This window comes from Papio anubis, chromosome 6 (genome assembly GCF_008728515.1).
Source record: "Papio anubis isolate 15944 chromosome 6, Panubis1.0, whole genome shotgun sequence".
NCBI classification, from domain to species: Eukaryota; Metazoa; Chordata; class Mammalia; order Primates; family Cercopithecidae; genus Papio; species Papio anubis.
Genome location: NC_044981.1, coordinates 7,428,077 through 7,447,465, shown reverse-complemented (window position 1 = coordinate 7,447,465; position 19,389 = coordinate 7,428,077). Strand labels below are relative to the sequence as shown.

At 42.2% G+C, this 19,389-nt stretch overlaps 1 protein-coding gene across 2 annotated transcripts in view; it reads right to left on the bottom strand.

The window, feature by feature from the left end:
* The window catches only part of DSP (desmoplakin), a 45,436-nt gene that overhangs the window by 20,617 nt on the left and 5,430 nt on the right, over positions 1-19,389 (bottom strand). For both annotated transcript variants that reach the window (XM_003897021.4, XM_003897023.4), the window contains exons 2-8: positions 11,424-11,526; positions 9,011-9,159; positions 7,599-7,773; positions 3,916-4,044; positions 2,908-2,958; positions 1,167-1,328; positions 206-310 (exon numbers count right to left, since the gene is read on the bottom strand). In XM_003897021.4, coding sequence (XP_003897070.1) covers positions 206-310; positions 1,167-1,328; positions 2,908-2,958; positions 3,916-4,044; positions 7,599-7,773; positions 9,011-9,159; positions 11,424-11,526 — 874 coding nt within the window. The remainder of the gene's footprint in view (positions 1-205; positions 311-1,166; positions 1,329-2,907; positions 2,959-3,915; positions 4,045-7,598; positions 7,774-9,010; positions 9,160-11,423; positions 11,527-19,389) is intronic.

Genomic DNA, 19,389 nt, shown 5'->3' with positions numbered 1-19,389 from the left:
AAGTAATTGTAACAGAGATCAAATGGCCTGAAAGGCTAAAATACTGATTGTCTGGTCCTTTCCTGAAAGAGTTTGCCAACCCCTGGCGTAGGGTATTGATCCCAGAATAAAAAATAAAGTTGGCATGGCTTTAAGTCTTATAAGAATTACTCATTTGGATAGTCTTTTTGTTTCCTAACAAAAATATAAACCTCATGAAGCCTACCTCAATTTTGTCTGAAGCTGGATGCTGATTGAGGACAAGTTGGTCACTTTCTTGTTTCAGCTTATTGAGCTCTTTTTCTTTAACTTCCAGTTGACTCATGCGTATCTGTGAATGAAGAAATAAGAAATCCTTTGGAGCAAGTCATCATTAAACTTCCATCACTCCCACAGCACTTTTTAAAAGTGAAATACAAAACTGCATTTTGGAAAGGAACAATGCCAAAGAATCATGCTGTTTTCCCCAAGAATCACAGCATTTTTAAGGCTGAAAAGGATGTTTGCTCCAGGTGAGGATGTGGCTGAGGCTTACTCAAAATGACACAGGAGGAAAGAAGAGCTACAACCATCCTGAAGTTTTCTAATCCCAGGCTTCCACCCACCCTCCTGCAGTGCCACACACACCCTGGGTTATCTGAACGTACCAGTTCTTACCCTCTCTAAACAAACTATGTTCTTCTGGCATATTAAACAATGTATCGCCCCTCTTTTTCTTTTTAACATTATTTTAAGTTCAGGGATACATGTGCAGGTTTGTTACACAGGTAAACTTGTGTCATAGGGATTTGTTGTACAGTTTATTTCATCACCCACGGATTAAGCCTAGTACCCATTAGTGATCTCTCCTGATCCTCTCCCTCCTTCCACCTCCACCCTCTGCCCTCCGAAAGGCCCCAGTGTGTGTTGTTCCCCTCGATGTATCCATGTGTTCTCATCATTTAGTTCCCACTCTTAAGTGAGAACATGTGGAACTTGGTTTTCTGTTCCTGCATAAGTTTGCTAAGGATAATGGCCTCCACATGGAGAAGTTTTCAGGAAGGAAGCGTTTTTCATGACCATTTCAAAGAAAGTTGAATTGCAAGGGGCTGATTAAACTATTCATAGGCCATTCATTCCCCGAGCTCCCAGCTCTTCAAGGCAACAGGCTCAAGGCAAGCGTCTACAGCCACGTGGGGCGAACTTACGGAGAAGGCCTCCTGTTTCTGAGCGATGTTGGTGTTCTTGTCACTCCAGTCGTACAGCAGCTCCTCCTCCTCGCAGTCATTGATCCACATGATCTCCCGGGACGTGGCCTGGATGATGTTCTGCAGCTGTCGCAGGTGATCCATCCTCTCAAAGGACGCTTTCTACACAGGAAGTTCAAAGGCAGCATTAAAATAACAATATGTGGATGACTGGTGTTCTCTACAGGTTTATAGATTAACCCTGTAGTCCCTTTTACAAAAAAAAAAAAAAAATCACACAGATAGGAAAAAATGTTACCCTTGTGCATTCACTGACCACCTGGTATGGGAAAAGACCTATCCAAACTTGCAGTGAATAAGAAGGCAGCAACTCTTTTTTTTTTTTTTGAGACAGAGTGTCACTCTGTCGCCCAGGCTGGAGTGCAGTGGTGCGATCTCGGCTCACTGCAACCTCCACCTCCCAGGTTTAAGCGATTCTCCTGCCTCAGCTTCCTGAGTAGCTGGGATTACAGACATGCACCACCACGTCCCGCTAATTTTTGTATTTTTAGTAGAGATGGGGTTTCACCAGTTGGCCAGGCTGGTCTCGAGCTCCCAACCTCAGATGATCCTCCTGCCTCGGCCTCCCAAAGTGCTGGAATTATGGGCGTCAGCCACCAAGTCTGGCCTTAAATTTTTTTATTCTTCTACATAAGGTCTTTTTTTGGTATTTTTTACTGATATAGTTGTACATATTTGGGGGTACACAGGATACCTGGACACATGCATACAATGTATAATATCAAATCAGGATAACTGGGATATCCATCACCTCGAACATTTATCTTTTCTGTGTGTTGGGAACATTACAAATATTTTCTTCCAGCTATTTTGAAATATGCAATAAATTATCATTAACTATAATATCCCTATTGTACTATCAACTATTAGAACTTATTCCTTCTATCTAACTGTATTTTTGTACCCACCAATAATTAGTTTTGGATTATAAGGGGGAAAATGGACTCAGAGAAATCAAGCTTTTCCTACCTTCTCCCCAAAAATTCAAAGTGCTATAACTCACACCCCAGCCCAATAGGAAAATCACTGTGTCACCACCAGTGACGTTACTTAAAATTATCATTGCCAACAAGGAAACATTAAAAAGTAAAGATTCGGTGACACAAATAGGCAGAAGAATGGAAATCTCTCCTCTTATGAATCAAGTAACTGCTATGACAGAGTCTGTCATAAAATTGTGGTGATGATCTGGTAGACCTCTATCTTGAGAAAAATAACTTTTATTTTTGCTTAGACTTCATAAAAAAGACCGCAGTTCACAAGTGGCAACGTTTTCTTGCTTCAACTGCAAGTATTTAACAAGTGCCATTTATGTGACACAACTTGAAAACAGAACAGCAGTAGGGACTGTCTCCTGAAAACAACTTTTAGGCCAGGTGCGGTGGCTCACGCCTGTCATCCCAGCACTTTGGGAGGCCGAGGCGGGCGGATCACTTGAGGTCAGGAGTTTGAGACCACCTAGGCTAACACGGTGAACCTGGTGAAACCCTGTCTCTACTTAAAAGACAAAAAGAAAAAACAACTTTTAAAATTCACTTCTAAAGGAAACTCAGCAGCAGCAGCAGCAACATTAGCATCGATGAACAGGCGCCTCCCCGCCAGGATGTGCTTGGTAGTTCTCGAACTGAATTGAATTGGAAACAACAGAAAGTCTGTGCACTTGAGAAATAAATCAGCTTACCAGCAGGTTTTCATACTCCTCCTCCAACTGGTAGATGGCAGATTTCTCACGCTAGAACACAACAAAAAGCAGGCAGATATAAATCCCCCTGTGGACTGTATAGAAAACAGTGGCCCTTCTCAACCTCCTTTTCATCAGATACTGGCCTCAGATCCCTCCGTACAAAGAAAGAAGTACTTGCTCTATGAAATATTTCACCCATGGGGACTTTTTCCTAGGCGGTTGGAAAGCAAACCCTTGCTGGCCTGGCAGCACCGTCTCCACAAAGGAAAGCCCAGATCAGGGTCACTTAAAGGCTCACTTGTTAGAAAATTGTCTCAAAGTTTAAAGACATGATTTAGGATTCCCTAGGTCTCAGAGAAATGAAGGAGAAAGTTGGTCAGGTGCTCAGGTGGACAAAAGTAAGCCCCCCAAAAAGCCAGAAGAAGTGAGGATGAGAAGCTTTGGTCTAAGATTGAAAAAAAAAAAAAAAAAAGTTTAGTGATTTACAAGTGTAGAGACCTGGGGGAAACGAAGCACTTAAGATCAGTTATGATTTTATGCTGTAATTCTCAACTCAGTTTCAAGTCTGACTTTTTCAGCACGGGAGCCGGTGTCGGGATGAGATAGGGCTTTGCTCAGTAGAAATAATGTTTTAATTACCACCTAGGAAAGGATTCACCAATGACACAAACTACTGCATATGATTGTTGCATTTCCCGTTCAAAAAGATGTTCTGCTACTGCAGAAACAACCTGCCACCTCCAGAGATACTTATTCACACACTGCAAATGAGTGTTTGCACACCCTCAGCCTCTCGTTTAACTCCTCTTCCAGTGTTAACATAATCTCTAACCGGGCTACTAATTCCACTTCCCCATTTAAGAAATGGGATTTCTAAACCTTTCCAGTCTTTTGGGAAAGAAATAATAGCAGTGTTTCAGAAGAAACTCCCCGGGATTGAGTAATTACATGATCCTTCAGTAGATAATTTGAATTAAGACTCTAAAATGAAACACTGAAAAGTACCAGGTCGGCTTTAATTTTGTCCAGCTGCCAGCGATAGTCGCCGATGGCATTGTGGATGCTCCGGTGGCTATTGATGTGCTGCTCCACTGAGGCCAGGTCCACGCCCCAGGCCACCAAGTCCATCTCCGCCTGGGAAGGAAAGACAAACAGAGGCACCCTTTGTTTTCGCACCTTTGCACCTGATTCACTTACGTACAGCATCACGGCTTTACTTCGGGTAGAACCAAAGATGTAAATATGGAGTATTTTTTTTTTTTTTTTTTGATACGGAGTCTCACTGTGTTGCCCAGGCTGGGGTGCAGTGGCGCGATCTTGGCTCACTGCAAGCTCCACCTCCCGGGTTCACGCCATTCTCCTGCCTCAGCCTCCTGAGTAGCTGGGACTACAGGCGCCCGTCACCACGCCCGGCTAATTTTTTTGTATTTTTAGTAGACACAGGGTTTCACTGTGTTAGCCAGGATGGTCTCCATCTCCTGAGCCGCCCGCCTCGGCCTCCCAGAGTGCTGGGATCACAGGCGTGAGCCACCGCGCCCGGCCTGTAAATATGGAGTATTTTTTAAGCCAGAATATTTTTTAAAAATTCAAGGTTCCCAAATGGCTAATGCAGGGTTGCCAAATACTTCCCTCAACTTGTTTGAGCCCAGCTCAAGATGGGCAGAGGAGGAAATTTGGAAATGGGAACCTTAAAACCAAGATCATGTCTTCTGAAAAAAACAAATCTACCTGTGCACAGGCAAGCAAGCATGTGCACAGAACATATGTGTGCATATGTATGTATGCTATGTTATAAAATACTCATTTAATCATTCTTAAATGTGCATCAAAAATCACTGAGTAAATGCAATCATACACTGTTCCCCAAACTAAATAGTTGACCTAAAAGTATCTTTCATTGTTTATTTCTTTATATTGTCTTGATGGATGTAATTATTGGCTTTTTAAAATCCAGCATACACCATTCCCTTTCAGGATGTAAAACTCCCTATGGCCCATTTCAAAGGGAAGTTACTATATCTACTCAAAGATTCACTTTCCATAAGTGTTGGCAATATTAGGATTGTGGGCTTAAGTTACCTTTTTAAAAAAATTAAATCTGACTAAATTTATTATTTGAGCCTCAAATTTAAGAATGTTTCACAATAAGAATCACACACATTGTTCCACCAGTTTCACACTGGGGCAAATCCATTATCTCACCCTTCTTTTGCATGAGTACATATAAATTTCCAAATCACCTGTGTCATCTCTTGGACATGCCAAGGGCAAACATTCCAATCGGGGATTGCAGTAAGAACATAAAACACATTGTTCTAAGCCACATCCATGTTCTAATACACTTGGCAAGGCTTCAGAAAAGGGAGCCATTTCAGAGTCAGACAACAGAAGGTTACCCAGGACTTTGACCCTTCTCTCCCACAGCTGTCTCGGCTTTAAACCAGAGACAGCCAGGTGCATGCAGTGGGACATTAGCAACGAGACCAGGCTCCGGCTCACGCCTCTCATTACCAGCCAGGTGTATAGTATCTGACCTGTCCATCGGCAAACACAAATCGGGGAAACAAAACAAAGGCTCAGGAGTGCCTGCCTCCTGATTGGCTGCTGGGGCAACAGTTCCCTTATCAGCTGGGCTCTGCAGCTCAGTCTCCTGGGAACAAGGTAAAGAATGCAGGGGAACAAGGGATAAGAGAAACGGAGCCAGAGCAAATCCCAGAGCAAACCTGCAGTAAGCAATCAAACAACTGTTAGTTTGTTTGCAACCATGAGGGCTGCCTGCCTAGTCTGGAAAGCATCGCTTATCAATTGCTTCTGTTAGAAAACGACATAAAACTGGCCAGGCACAGTGGCTCACACCTGTAATCCCAATACTTTAGGAGGCCAAGGTGGGCCGATCACGAGGTCAGGAGTTCGAGATCAGCCTGACCAACATGGCGAAACCCCGTCTCTACTAAAAATACAAAAAATTAGCCAGGCATGGTGGCAGGTGCCTGTAGTCCCAGCTACTCGGGAGGCTGAGGCAGGAGAATCGCTTCAACCCAGGAGGCGGAGGTTGCAGTGAGCCAAGATCATGCCACTGCACTCCAGCCTAGGCAACAGAGTGAGACTCCGTCTCAAAAAAAAAAAAAAAGAAAATGACATAAAACTGAATTCATGTGGTAATACTTTTCCAAAATTTAAAACCATTGAGCATTTACTATATTCTTAAAAAGCTACACTCAACATAAATACAAAAAAAAATGACAAATTACAGGCTGTCATCTTCTTATAACTGTCATACTAAGACAACTTTAGGGGATACAATGTTTCATTAACTAATTTGATTGGAAGGCTGTTTTGCCCATCATTGCAGATCCTTAAGACGTAGTTAAGCCCCATCACCTCCGCCATGTCTTCCTTTGCTCCACTCCACAGGAGCAGGCCACCCTCCCCTCTACTCCCAACTAAGCAAGAATGTATTATAACTGATCTAGACAGAAATTTGGCATTTGGTATGCATCTTGTTTTCTTCAATAATATTCATTTTCAGGACTAGGGACCATCATCTTTGAACCCTCGGGTGCCAAGACATATAAAATCCTCAAGAAACGTGCTCAAAGATTAGAAGGAAATTTGAAAAATATACAAATAGGTTTGTATTTAGGTTTCTGATATTTTAACTGACTTTGGTTCTCTCTAAGCCCTACCTTCTGTAATAGCTTACATTCTTTATAATAAATGGGAGAAAAAGTTAACTGAATGAATGAATGAATGTTTAGTCACTGAAGTCCTCACTACTTAGGAAAGAATACACAAAAATTTTAAAGTTGAGACATTTTAGAACCACTGCTGAATTAGTCTAACAACTAAACAAACCAGCTTTCTTACGACCACATCTACATTGCGTAACAGTCTCTCCACAACTTATCACTCTAACACATCCACATTCTCAAGGGAAGGGTTAGGAGTAGGTTTTCATTATAAAATTCCCATCTACATGATTGTGGCATATTTCTACCACCACCTGTTCATTATAGGACATAATGATTACATGAAACAACACAACAATCATTAGTCTTGACAAATACTTTGCAGAAACTCCAGTTCTAGGGAAAGGATCAGCAGATCCTTCCAACATTATTTTACTTCACTCCCACACCGGTGACGTGATGGTTGCACAATGAGACAACTGAGGCTTCAAAAGTATAAGGTAAGCAACCAATGAGCCCAAACCAGAACGGCTAGTTTCACTGTTTCCAGCTCCTGCAATCTGTGAACATTTTAAATGAACCACCACAATGGGCTGGTTTTCAAGTACCTATGAGTAAAACAGATGAGGTCAGTTGCCACTCACATAGAACAATGAAGTTATTTAGCACATAAACTCCCACAACAGATTTTTCCGGGGGTCAGTATAAGAACTGGATATTCAAAGTCTACTAACTAAATTACACATGTTAAATATGACCTGTGTGATAAAGGATGACTATAAAGCAATGAGGTTGAGTCCCCAAGCCACACTGAGATCTCATTCATTCCAAAATAGAAGACCACTTTTCAAATTGTGTAGGAGGAAAATCCTGCAAACAGCAAGCTGCTGCTGCCACCTGAGGTCTAGAAGACTCTTCATCACACCAACACATGGGTTGACCCCATCGTGCTGGAAGGCCTGGCCTGCGCAGGTTTGGGCTGTTCAAGAAGCTGCTTACCCTTTGCTGCCTCATCCACCCCAAACATTCACTGGTGACGTGCTTGGTGAACTCATCCCAGCCAGAGCCGCTCTGACAAGTGTAGCCTCCACCACCCTTGGAGCTGGCCCTGCGGACTCGAGGGACACTGATGGCTTTATAAAGGGCTCGCATTTGCTCTTGGAGCTGAAGAAGTCTGAAAAGAAAAAAAAAAACCTTTAAACCACTGCAGGAAAACAGCCTATGAAAACCCATTCTGGGCCAATTTCCCCTTTTCTGAGTCTTTCGTGTCAATAGAGAAGCTATAAACGTTTTATGGTATTTGAAGATTTTTTTTTCTTTACCCCAGGACTTAAGTCTTAATCGCATACAAGTTAAATCTTAGGAAGAGGTTCAAAGCGTGAAATAGCATAGAAAGCATCACTGCCTTTGCCTAATCTGAGAGTAACTTTCTTTTTTTTTTTTGAGACGGAGTCTGGCTCTGTCACCCAGGCTGGAGTGCAGTGGCGCGATCTCGGCTCACTGCAAGCTCCGCCTCCCGGGTTCACGCCATTCTCCTGCCTCAGCCTCCCGAGTAGCAGGGACTACAGGTGCCCGCCACCACGCCTGGCTACTTTTTTGTATTTTTAGTAGAGATGGGGTTTCACCGTGTTAGCCAGGATAGTCTCGATCTCCTGACCTCCTGATCCATCTGCCTCAGCCTCCCAAAGTGCTGGGATTACAGACCTGAGCCACTGCGCCCGGCTGCAACTTTCATTTTCTCATGAGTTTTGTCCTGGGAGTTTTCCTAGTACCCTGAGCCCCAGGCAGTAGTAGAACAAATTTAGACTACATTTTTCTGACTTATAGTCTCTGCTTCCAACTCTAAGGGTCTCATTTTTGTATTTATTCAACTAAGCTTGACTTGATATTTTAGACCCTTAAGTGACTCACACCTGTAATCCCAGCACTTTGGGAAGCCCAAGACGGAGGATTGCTTGAGCCTAGGAGTTCCAGATCAGCCTGAGCAACATGGCAAAACCCTGTCTCCACAAAAAAAATTTTTTTAATTTGCCAGGTGTGGCACATGCCTATAGCCCAGCTACTTGAGAGGCTGAAGTGGGAGGATGGCTTGAGCCCAGGAGGTCGAGGCTGCGGTGAGCCACATTTGTGCCACTACACTCCCGCTTGGGTGACAGAGAGACCCTGTCTCAAAAAAAAAAAAAGGCCTTTCTGTCCTCTGAAGGGAGGTACAGTTAACATCTATAATGAACCGGTCACTTTATTGTATTAGAGATACATAATAAAGCTGCAAAATACCAACTAAGCAAGCCTTTCCTTGGGAACATTTGTGCTGCCTTCAAATGACGACCTAGGTCATGGAATTGAGTGTAACTGGGTATGTGGTGTTCTTTTTCATGGGGACTGCCCGATCCATGCTCTGTGGACAATACCTTTTCTGGTAAGCATCACAGGGCTGGCCCATCTGCCGCATCTCTCTGATCAAGCCGTCGAGGATTTCCATCTGGTCATTGGCCTGGGCAAAACACTCATCCAAGTCTCGACTCCGAGTCAGCTGCATTCCATCTCCATACTTCAATTCCTGAAAGAAAGCATTCACATCAAGGAAAAGCTTCATGTGCATTAACGGAAGCAAGAGCTTCCACTGTAAACCTGACAAAAACTGTAAGTTTCCTCACTGAAAATGATCTTATTGAGTTAAGAAGGTAAACAGAGGGAGATTCATGAACCAAAGTTTGTGGACTATCTTTTAAATTTGCTTGGCTTTTAAAGGCACATTTACCGAATGCTAACCTTCCCCTTGCTTCAATATGTTACATGCTGATCTTTCATATTTACACACAACTCTCATCTAATGGGAATTTCACTGTGATAGGGACACTGTACGGTTATGCCAGATGGGGCCTCTTACACACAAACTGAGTTTTTCCTATACCTATGGGAACATAACGTTTTAGTTCTTTTTTTTTTTTTTTTTTTTTTTGAGACAAAGCCTTGCTCTGTTGCCTAGGCCGGAATGCAGTGGTGCGATCTCGGCTCACTGCAACCTCTGCCTCCAGGGTTCAAGCGATTCTTCTGCCTCAGGCTCCTGAGTAGCTGGGGCTACAGGCATGTGCCACCATGCCAGGCTAATTTTTGTATTTTTAGTAGAGACGAGTTTTCACCATGTTGGCCAGGCTGGTCTCAAACTCCTGACCTCAAGTGATCCACCTGCCTCGGCCTCCCAAAGTGCTGGGATTATAAGCGTAAGCCACCATGCCCGACCAATGTTTTAGTTCTTAAAAAGAAGGCTTCTGCCTGGTTAACTGTATTGGGCCAATCAATGTCCTGGTTTTGATGATGACTATAATCATATAAGATGTCACCACTGGGAGAAGCTGGGTACTGAGCAGAGACCCCTCTGTACTATTTTTGCAACTTCTTATGAGTCTATAACTATTTCAAAATTTAGAAAGGGTTTTGTATTTAGAAAAATAAAAACAAAAACAGAAAGCTTCCTCCTCTGCTTCAGTGCCATCTGAAGCAAAATTCTCTGGAATTTTCTATCTGCTGCCTTTACTTGGCTTTAGCCAAATGAACCTCATTTCTCTAAACAGAAATGTTAGCAAATGTGACACTATTTCCCTAACCTGTTTTTATTGCACGTTGATGCATATAAGTAAAAATAAACTGAGAACATGAGGCCATGCAAATTTTCAGAGCTACATGTAAAACGTATCCATAGTCACTACAAATGACTGGTGTGTGTGTGTTCATTATTAAGTCACTGGTTCTACTATTTTGTTTTGTGTAAAGGAATTGGGCCACTGTGAGGAACATTTCAAGGAGTATGTTTCAAATCAGACACTCGAAACAACGAGAACTGGAGCCAAGCTAGTTTGCTGAGCCCCAAATATCTCTAAACATGGACTAAAGTGACATTATTTTTTTAATTGGATAAAGAAACTCAGAACTAGAACCCACACAGTATCTAAATTAAGAAATTAGAACATTAAAACATTATCTAAACAGAACCAGTAAATTCATTTGGTTAAAATCTGTTTCAAATGTAGGTTATTTAAAAGGGGTGCTTTGTCATGAGGCAGATTCCAGATGTAACCTTGATACCGATGTCAGCATTAGGGAGACTTCGCTGAAAAGATTCAGTAACTCAGGAAAGGGATAGAAAAGATGGCTGTGGCCCCACCATTCTCTATTCTGTTTTTAGCACACTCGGAGCAAAGGTGAATGCTAGTGTTTTAAAATGAAGACTTTACACAGCAAATACCACGAACTCCATGATTTCTAATCTGGATTAGATGAGATCCTAGGATGTCTCAGTTATCTCAAGAAACATCTCAAGTTTCTCGCAAATGTTACCATTTCTCCTCAATTTTCCACTGCCTATTTTTCCACATTTTTCTGTTTCCTGGATAGAACTGTTATCTCAATATAGTCATTTTCCCTGAAAAAAAAAAAATCATCCTAAATTGATGGTGCACATGAAGATCCATCCCAGCCCAGGCACAGAAACATGCCAGGCTGCATTTCTCAGAATGGAAAGTATCAAAAAGTCACGTAAATCATAAATTGCTTTATTTCCAAAAAGGTGGCAATCTGTAATGTAAACATTTGTTGGGGGACGACGGAGAAGTGTTTGAAAGCTGGTTCCCATTGTTAAACCAACATTACAAATAGGTTAAGAAGACACACATCTCTCTGTAGTCTGGTCTGAAAAACAGCATCTCTAAACACTCCGTGACAGAGGTCAGTGAATAGGGTGGCCCTGGGCAGCAGAAGCTAACCGGAGCACAGCTGGGTGTGGCCGAGGCTTTGGGAGAAGCGATGGGAACAGAGAAAGCTTACGGGCTGCACGATGAGCTCTGCTCGCATCAAGCAGTCGGAGCAGCTCTGCAGCAGCTCCTGGATGGTGTTCTGGTTCTGGTGCCTGGACATCGTGCCGGTTTGACTAAGGAGGCAAACACAAATAAACCAGACATAAAATAACTTAATTCAATTCTGAAAGAATTTCAAACTTGCAAAAGTTGCAAAAATGGGACAAAACCACTCCTGTGAGACCCTTTACCCGGAATCCCAATTGTTAACATTTTCTTATGTTTCCTTCATCCCCCTTCTCCACTCTCCATAGATGTGTGTGTATTTATCTATGTGTATATATTATTGTTTTCGGAACCATTTGAGAATAACCATGCCCTTCTACCGCCAAATATTTCAGCATGTATGTATCTCTGTATACATATTATTTTTTTCTGAATCATTTGAGAATAAACATGCCTTTTTAACCCCCAAATATCTCAGCATATCATTCCTAAGGATAAAAACATTCACTTATATATAACCACAAAACAATGATCAAAATCAGAAAATTCACAATTGACACGAACAATTTTCCAATTAATAGAACTTGTTCAGATTTCACCAATTAGCCCAATAATGTCCTTCACAGCAAGTTTTCCCCTCCCAGGTCCAGGATCCAATCCAGACATATATCTCTTTGAGTTATAAAAACACACTTCCGGCAATGACAATGACACAGAGCTATTTCAGCTTCACTCCTGCTTCATCCCACAGCGGTCCCTAATGACAGTCCCCAACACCACAAGTCCCTCTGCAGGAAGACCTCACGGTGTCAGACACAGAGCATGAAGATTTCACTGGCAAGTCTGGCTGAAGGAAAGGTAGGAGAGGAGAAAAAAGCTTACACTACAAAAGTATTGACCAGACACAGTGGTTCACGCCTGTAATCCCAGTGCTTTGGGAAGCCAAGGCAGGAGGACTGATTAAGTCCAGAAGTTGGAGACCAGCCTGAGCAACAAAGCAAGACCATGTCTTACAAAAAAAAAAAAAAAAAAAAAGATTGTTTTTAAATTAGCCAAACATGGTGATGCGTGCCTGTAGCTCTAGCTACTCAGGAAGCTGAGGTGGGAGGATCACTTGAGCCCACGAGTTGGAGGCTGCGATGAGTTATGATCACACCACTGTACTCTTGCCTAGGTGACAGAGTGAGACCCTGTCTGTAAAAAAAAAAAAAATACACACACACACACACACATATATATATTCTGTAATTCCTGTAAAAGACAATAATGGTTTTTTAAAAATCATGGTGTGAAGAAAGTGATGGAAAATTTAAATACATTATCTTTATTGCAAAACAAACCCATTCTCCTTTCAAGATGTTCCTAGAATACCTATTTTTCTCTACAATGAAGCTCATTCAATGTACATTCCAAATGAGACACTTTTCTGGAAGACTCCTAGAAGAAACCTTAAAACAACAGTGGTGTTGACGAAAAATGTTGCAGACTGTCTGTATCTTAAAGAAAGAGATGACAGAGTTTCATTTGCTCTTCAAGCAAGGCATAACCGAAATCTGGCTTTTAAATCTACCAAGATGTACTATGCCACAGCACAGCCCACTGTAGTTTGGTTTCAGAGAAGTTTAAAGCAGACCAAGTGATTATTTAACATCTGTGAAAAGTCCTCACGGATGTGCTACAAGAAATTGGCTCTTCCTACCCAGTCCTTCAGTCAGGGCCAGCCTGAGCCTGCTTTTATCTGATGCCTGTCTAACCAACTGGATATTGTGTGTGTGTGTGTGTGTGTGTGTATGTGTATGTGTGTGTGTGTTTTAAAGAAAGAATTTCACCGTTTAAAAAAAAAAGTTTGACAAACAATGGCTGCATTATGCATAGATGGGATAAGACCACAGTAATGTGGGAGTTCTTCGCAGCACCTGCCTGCACTGTCTCACCATAGGAAAGCACTTTCTTTTTTGGCCACCCATTTGGGGTTCCTCCCTGCAGGCAAGACTCCCCAACAAGCCAGGACTAGATGAATGTGGGTGAGGAGCCCAGACCTCCCTGGGAACTACTCCCCAAAGAAGACACAGGCTCCTCCAGGCAGGTAAAAGTGAGGTGGTGCCAGAGTCATCCACCTCTCAAAACCAGAACTGCCCCCACCCATCACCAACGCAACCAGTCTCTGTCTTCCACTCCAGATCACACAGGAAATGAGGTCCATTTCTCATACTGCTGAGATATAAGCAAGATCACATGTGTTGTCCTAACTTGTACAGAATTCCAACTGACTTAGAACACCGTCCAAAACATATCTGTTATAAAACAGAGGAAAGAAATTCGAGAGACAAAGGAAAACATTAAGAAACCCAGCAACCTCACTTAGAACCCTAGGATGAATTAAAAAATTAGGAAGGTCCTGTGTAATTATTTTTATTTTCTTTATTGAAGGGACATAGGAATACCTTTATTCTGAAACATTAAGAAATTCTGTTCAGCAATTTGGCTCCAAGGGTGATTCCCACAAAGAATGCCAGTTCCAAGCAGATAAATGAAAGAGCTGTCTCTTAGCACAATGGAAAGTCAGAGTTTCCTAAATGATTTAATAATGTGTGCTGCTGTAAAAAGGATCACAAACTGAGCTATAAGATGAGGGTGGGGCACGCCTGTAATCCCAGCACTTTGGGAGGCCAAGGTAAACGGATCGCTTGAGCTCAGCAGTTCAAGACTAGCCTGGGCAACACAGCATAAACCCCAGCTGTTAAGAAAACAAAATGATGGAGGCAGGGGAAACTGGGTGAGGGTACACACAAACTTTGTACTATTCTGTAACTTTTCTACAAATCTAAAACTATGGTAGAATTAAAATGTATTAAAAAACAGAGACAGGGAGGACAAACACAATTGTTCATTCACAATTATGAATGAACGCACTGAATTGTGTGAATGCTTTTATTCACACAATTGTGAATGAATGCACCGAAGTGTACATACACCTTTTTAAAAGTGAATTTATGAGACCAAATTCATTTGACCACAAAATACAAAACTCACCAGCTTCTTTTCACCCAAGAACTTAGACTAGTTAGTTATACAACAGTTAGAAATGAATTACATCCAGGATAAAGGAGGTAAGGCAACCAAACATTGGCTTAAAACATTGGTGGGTTTTCTCTATGTTTTAATTCTCTCCCCCTAGTTTTAGAAGACATTCCTATTTCTCTAGAGATCAGTTGGCATCCTATAAAGAGAAGACACCTTACCTGCCTCCCCTTGCCTACCCATATTTGAACTTAAAAAAAACAAACAAAAAAAACAGGTAACTTCATATGCTGCTAATAATACCAAATAAATTCTTCGTGCTTTTCTAAAGGATTTCCCTATGTTCTTCTTCCCCGCCCCCCACCCCGAGATGGAGTCTTGCTCTCTCACCCAGGCTGGAGTGCAGTGGTGCGATCTCGGCTCACTTCAACCTCCGCTTCCCAGGTTCAAGTGATTATCCTGCCTCAGCTTCCCGAGTAGCTGGGACTACAAGCATGCACCACCACACCCAGCTATTTTTTTTGTATTTTTAGTAGAGATGGGGTTTCACCATGTTGGTCAGGCTGGTCTCAAACTCCTGACCTCAAATGATCTGCCCGCCTCGGCCTCCCAAAGTGTTAGGATTACAGGCGTGAGCCACTGCGCCCTGTCTCATATGTTCCTGATATCCACTAAAACATTTAAATGTTTTGCATGGCATGTTAGTAAATAAATTAACAACTGCATAGGAATGGGGAATGCACAAAAATCTAATCCTTTAAAGGGTTGAAAAAATAAAAAGCTAAAGTGTTGGAACAATGAAATAAAGAATCTTTGATATCACTATTTGTCTATTGGGAAGTGTGATCTGCTTAACCAAATTTCATCATATACACAACTTTTCAAGACTGCATCTGATCCTTAAAACAAGGTCTACTTCTATCTTTCATCTGCAAGAATCCAACTTCAGTCTTAGGTGTGGCCAAGAATTCCCTTAGGAAACAGACTGAGGCGAGAAAGGGAACTAGGTATACACCTCGTGAATGACTCAGCCCATCAAAACAAGACAGAGGGAGACTCAGGCCAACTAAGGTATAGGGAATCCACCTTGACAGGTCAGTTTGCTTGTCTTAGCCCAGTTAAGAATCCACACAGAACTCGCTGTACTTAATCAGGGAAGAAGTTTGGGGAAAGGATTTCAACCCATCAAGTCAGGCTGATGTCAGACAGACACCAGCTGTATGTGTAGCACTGGATTCTTCAGCACAAGAGCCAGGAGAGCTTGCTTCAGGAAACATGCCTATTTTTTTTTTTTTTGAGGAGTCTCACTCTGTCGCCCAGGTTGGAGTGCAGTGGGACAATCTCAGTTCATTGCAACCTCCACCTCCTGGGTTCAAGTGATTCTTCTGCCTCAGTGTCCCACATATCTAGGATTACAGGCACACTGCCACCGCGCAAAGCTAATTTTTGTATTTTTAGTAGAGACAAGGTTTCACCAAATTTTGGCCAGACTGGTCTCAAACTCCTGACCTCAAGTGATCTGCCCACCTTGGCCTCCCAAAGTGCTGGGATTACAGATGTGAACCACCGCACCCAGCCAGGAAAAGCATGTTTTTAAAAGCTGTAATTCAAACCTTTCTAAGTCAGATTTTATATATATATATTTTTTATTGACTACATAATTTTAGATTTTTTTTAATCTCAGAAATTTCTATCTCCATCTGTTGGGCTAAATGGTATGTAAGATTTCTTTACCTCATTCATTCTGTAACTCAATTTTAGGAAACCACCAAAGTCATTCTTCCTTACTGAAAATAATACAAATGTCTATGTTAAGTTCATGGTAAATAAATATACTCATGGTAATTGAATTAAATTTAATTCATATAGTACAGTTTGGGAAAATGCAAAATTCTATTATGTATAAATAAATAATTTTAAAATGATGTACTTACTAACAAGTGTATAAAAATTTTGTTTAACCCCTAGCCTCAAATAAATTTTTAATACTGCTACATATGGGTGGTTAGGGGTTAAGAGATTTTCAAATCATGTTATGAATTAAAGTAACAAACCATGAAGTTCAATTTTTAAATCCCATTTTGGTGGCACAGAAGATGGCAGATGTCATGTGCTTTCCTTAAAAAAAAAAAAAAGAAAAAGAAAATAACTCATTTGGGTCAAATTTATCAAAAGAATATTGACTTCTAAACCAAAGTAATAGGTGCCCTTTAAAAAAATAACTCATCCTTAAAAGTTTTTAACTCTTCTGAGAGATAAATGAGTCAGACTACAAAGAACCTACCTGTACATATTTTTTTTAAAGTTCATGCTAAAACTTGTTTAAACAAGAAAGGTTTCCAAATATTTGCACAGAGAGCCCTTCACCGGTGGTTAAAAAGAAAACAAGTTCTGCATTCTAATCCAAAGACGGGCCACATGAATGTGTGAACAGTATTACCAAGATTTCAAGGTTTTATTTTACTACCTTTGAAAAAAATTTTTCTTTAAAAATAGGACTCCAAAACTAGCTGTCCTAAGGCATTAGCTTTACATGTGTTCCCAAAAATATTATTTTTAAAAATACAAGATAAGGTTGGGCGCCGCGGCTCATGCCTGTAATCCCAGCACTTTGGGAGGCAGAGGCGGCCTGATTGCTTGAACCCAGGAGTTTAAGATCAGCCTGGGCAACATGGCAAAACCCCATCTCTACAAAAAAAAATATATAAAACTTAGCTGGGCGTGATGACGCACGCCTGTAAGTCCCAGCTACTTGGGAGGCTGAGATGGGAGGTTGAGATGAGATGGTTTTACCTGGGAGACAAAGGTTGCAGTGAGCCAAGACTGCACCACTACACTCCAGCCTGGGCAACAAGAGCGAAACTCCGTCTCAAGAAAAAAAAATTCATTAAACACCCTGTATATACATCAGCTGAAATGCCGTGTTACCATCCTTCAAAAGTTCAAAACTTCAAAAGTTACAGCCTTCTGCATGGAGCTTTCCATATCACACCTATGCATCCTCTCCTCTCTTGCATTAGTTTATACACACCTGGCTACGTGCTCCTGGAGAGCAAAGTCCCACATCTTAGTCATCTTGGACTCCTGCAAACACTTAACCTAACAACATAAGGTTCTGCACACAAAAGGTACTCAATGCATGTTTGTTTGGCTTAGTAAAGTGGAAGAGAAACAAGGCAAACAAAAGACCGATCTGAAGATATTTTGGCTCATCGCATTACCCTGATTTCAAAGCTCAACCAGAGAGCACAGCTGTCCCCTCCCCACTCCCACTCCAGCAGTGAACAAACATGGTGGATGTTTTTCTCTATAGATTTTAGAAAGGCAGCCTCCTTTGATCCTGCATTTTGTCTTCGCCCAGGAGCTACAGAAACAGTTCTCTAATAAAAGTTCTGCTTCTTTTCCAAGCGGTTTTCTTGATTTTCACACTGAGTGTTTGGCAGATTGTGTTTGCGGGGTAGTGGAAAACTGATCACATATCATTAACTTCAGAAGGGCTTTGAAGTAGGGCACAGTTGGAGTCCACGCCCAGCTCAGCCACTTCCAGTTATACAGCCAGTGACCTTGAGCAACTTAAAGTGACATCCACTGGCAGTGCCTGGAGCTTCTGCCTCTAGGACAGGTAGAACACCCCCATCCTGGGGCTGAGGTGAGGCTCAGAGGGGCACTGCAGAGGCAGAGATAGCTTTTACTTGCGGAGGCTGCTGCTGTTGTTATGGTTCTGAAATTTCTTTCTTTTTTTTTTTTTCATGGAGTCTCACTCTGTCACCAGGCTGGAGTGCAGTGGCACGATCTCAGCTCACTGCAACCTCCACCTCCCGGGTTCCAGCGATTCTCCTGCCTCAGACTCCTGAGCAGTTGGGACTACAGGAGCACACCACCATGCCCGGCTAATTTTTGTATTTTTAGTAGAGACAGGGTTTCACCATATTGGCCAGGCTGGTCTGGAACTCCTAACCTTGTGATCCACCTGCCTCGGCCTCCCAAAGCGTTGGATTACAGGCATGAGCCACCACACCCAGCTGAAATTTCATTTTTGTGTTTTGTCTTTGCCCCAGTCCACAACTTTAAGGATGTCCCACAGCAAAATGGGGGTGGGGTGAAAAGAAAAAAAAGAGAAAGAGGAGAAGGAAGTAATGGATTGGGTATTAAGTGTGAGGTATTTTCAGGAGTTCCTAAGGTTCCTTACAAAACTCAAATATAACTGAGACAATTCATAGAGAGTGATACACGTTAACAGCACGAAAGAAACTTATTGAGGGTAAGAAAATTCAAAGGCCAGGTGCACTGGCTCTTGCCTGTAATTCCAGTACTTTAGGAGGCCAAGGTGGGAGGATTGCTTGAGCCCAGGAGTTTAAGACCAGCCTGGGCAAGATAGTGAGATCTTGTCTCTACAAAAAAAAAATTTTTTTTAATTAGTTGGGTATGGTGGCGCATGCCTGTGGTCCTAGCTACTCGAGAGGCTGAGGTGGGAGAGTCACTTGAACCTGAGTGGTCAAGACTGCAGTGAGCTATGATCATGCCACTGCACTCCAGCCTGAGCCACAGAGCAAGACCCCATCTCAAAACAAACAAACAAAATGTAATTCCAAGCAGAACCTTAGATCTGTTTGCTGCAGCTTCTCACTAAACTGTCTTCATTTTCATGAAATGTGGATTTCACATTCATGAGCCCTTCCAGCCCCAGATGTCGGTGGCGAGGCATACATTATTGGACTGCACTCGTATTTTACAAGATGTCACCCCAAATGAGCAGCTCATGTCTGAGTCTTGGGATCTGTGGGGCCATGGCTTCAAATTCAGAACCACACCTGAACGTTTTCAAGTGGCAGGGCCACTGGGACCAGCCCAGCAGGAGGGAGATGGAGAAAATCAAGGGGTGTGGCACTGCTCCCAGCTGCAGCAACAAGGCCTCCAGACTGAAACCACTCCTTCGAGAACCTCCTGGTCTGGAAAGACTGGTTAGCTGA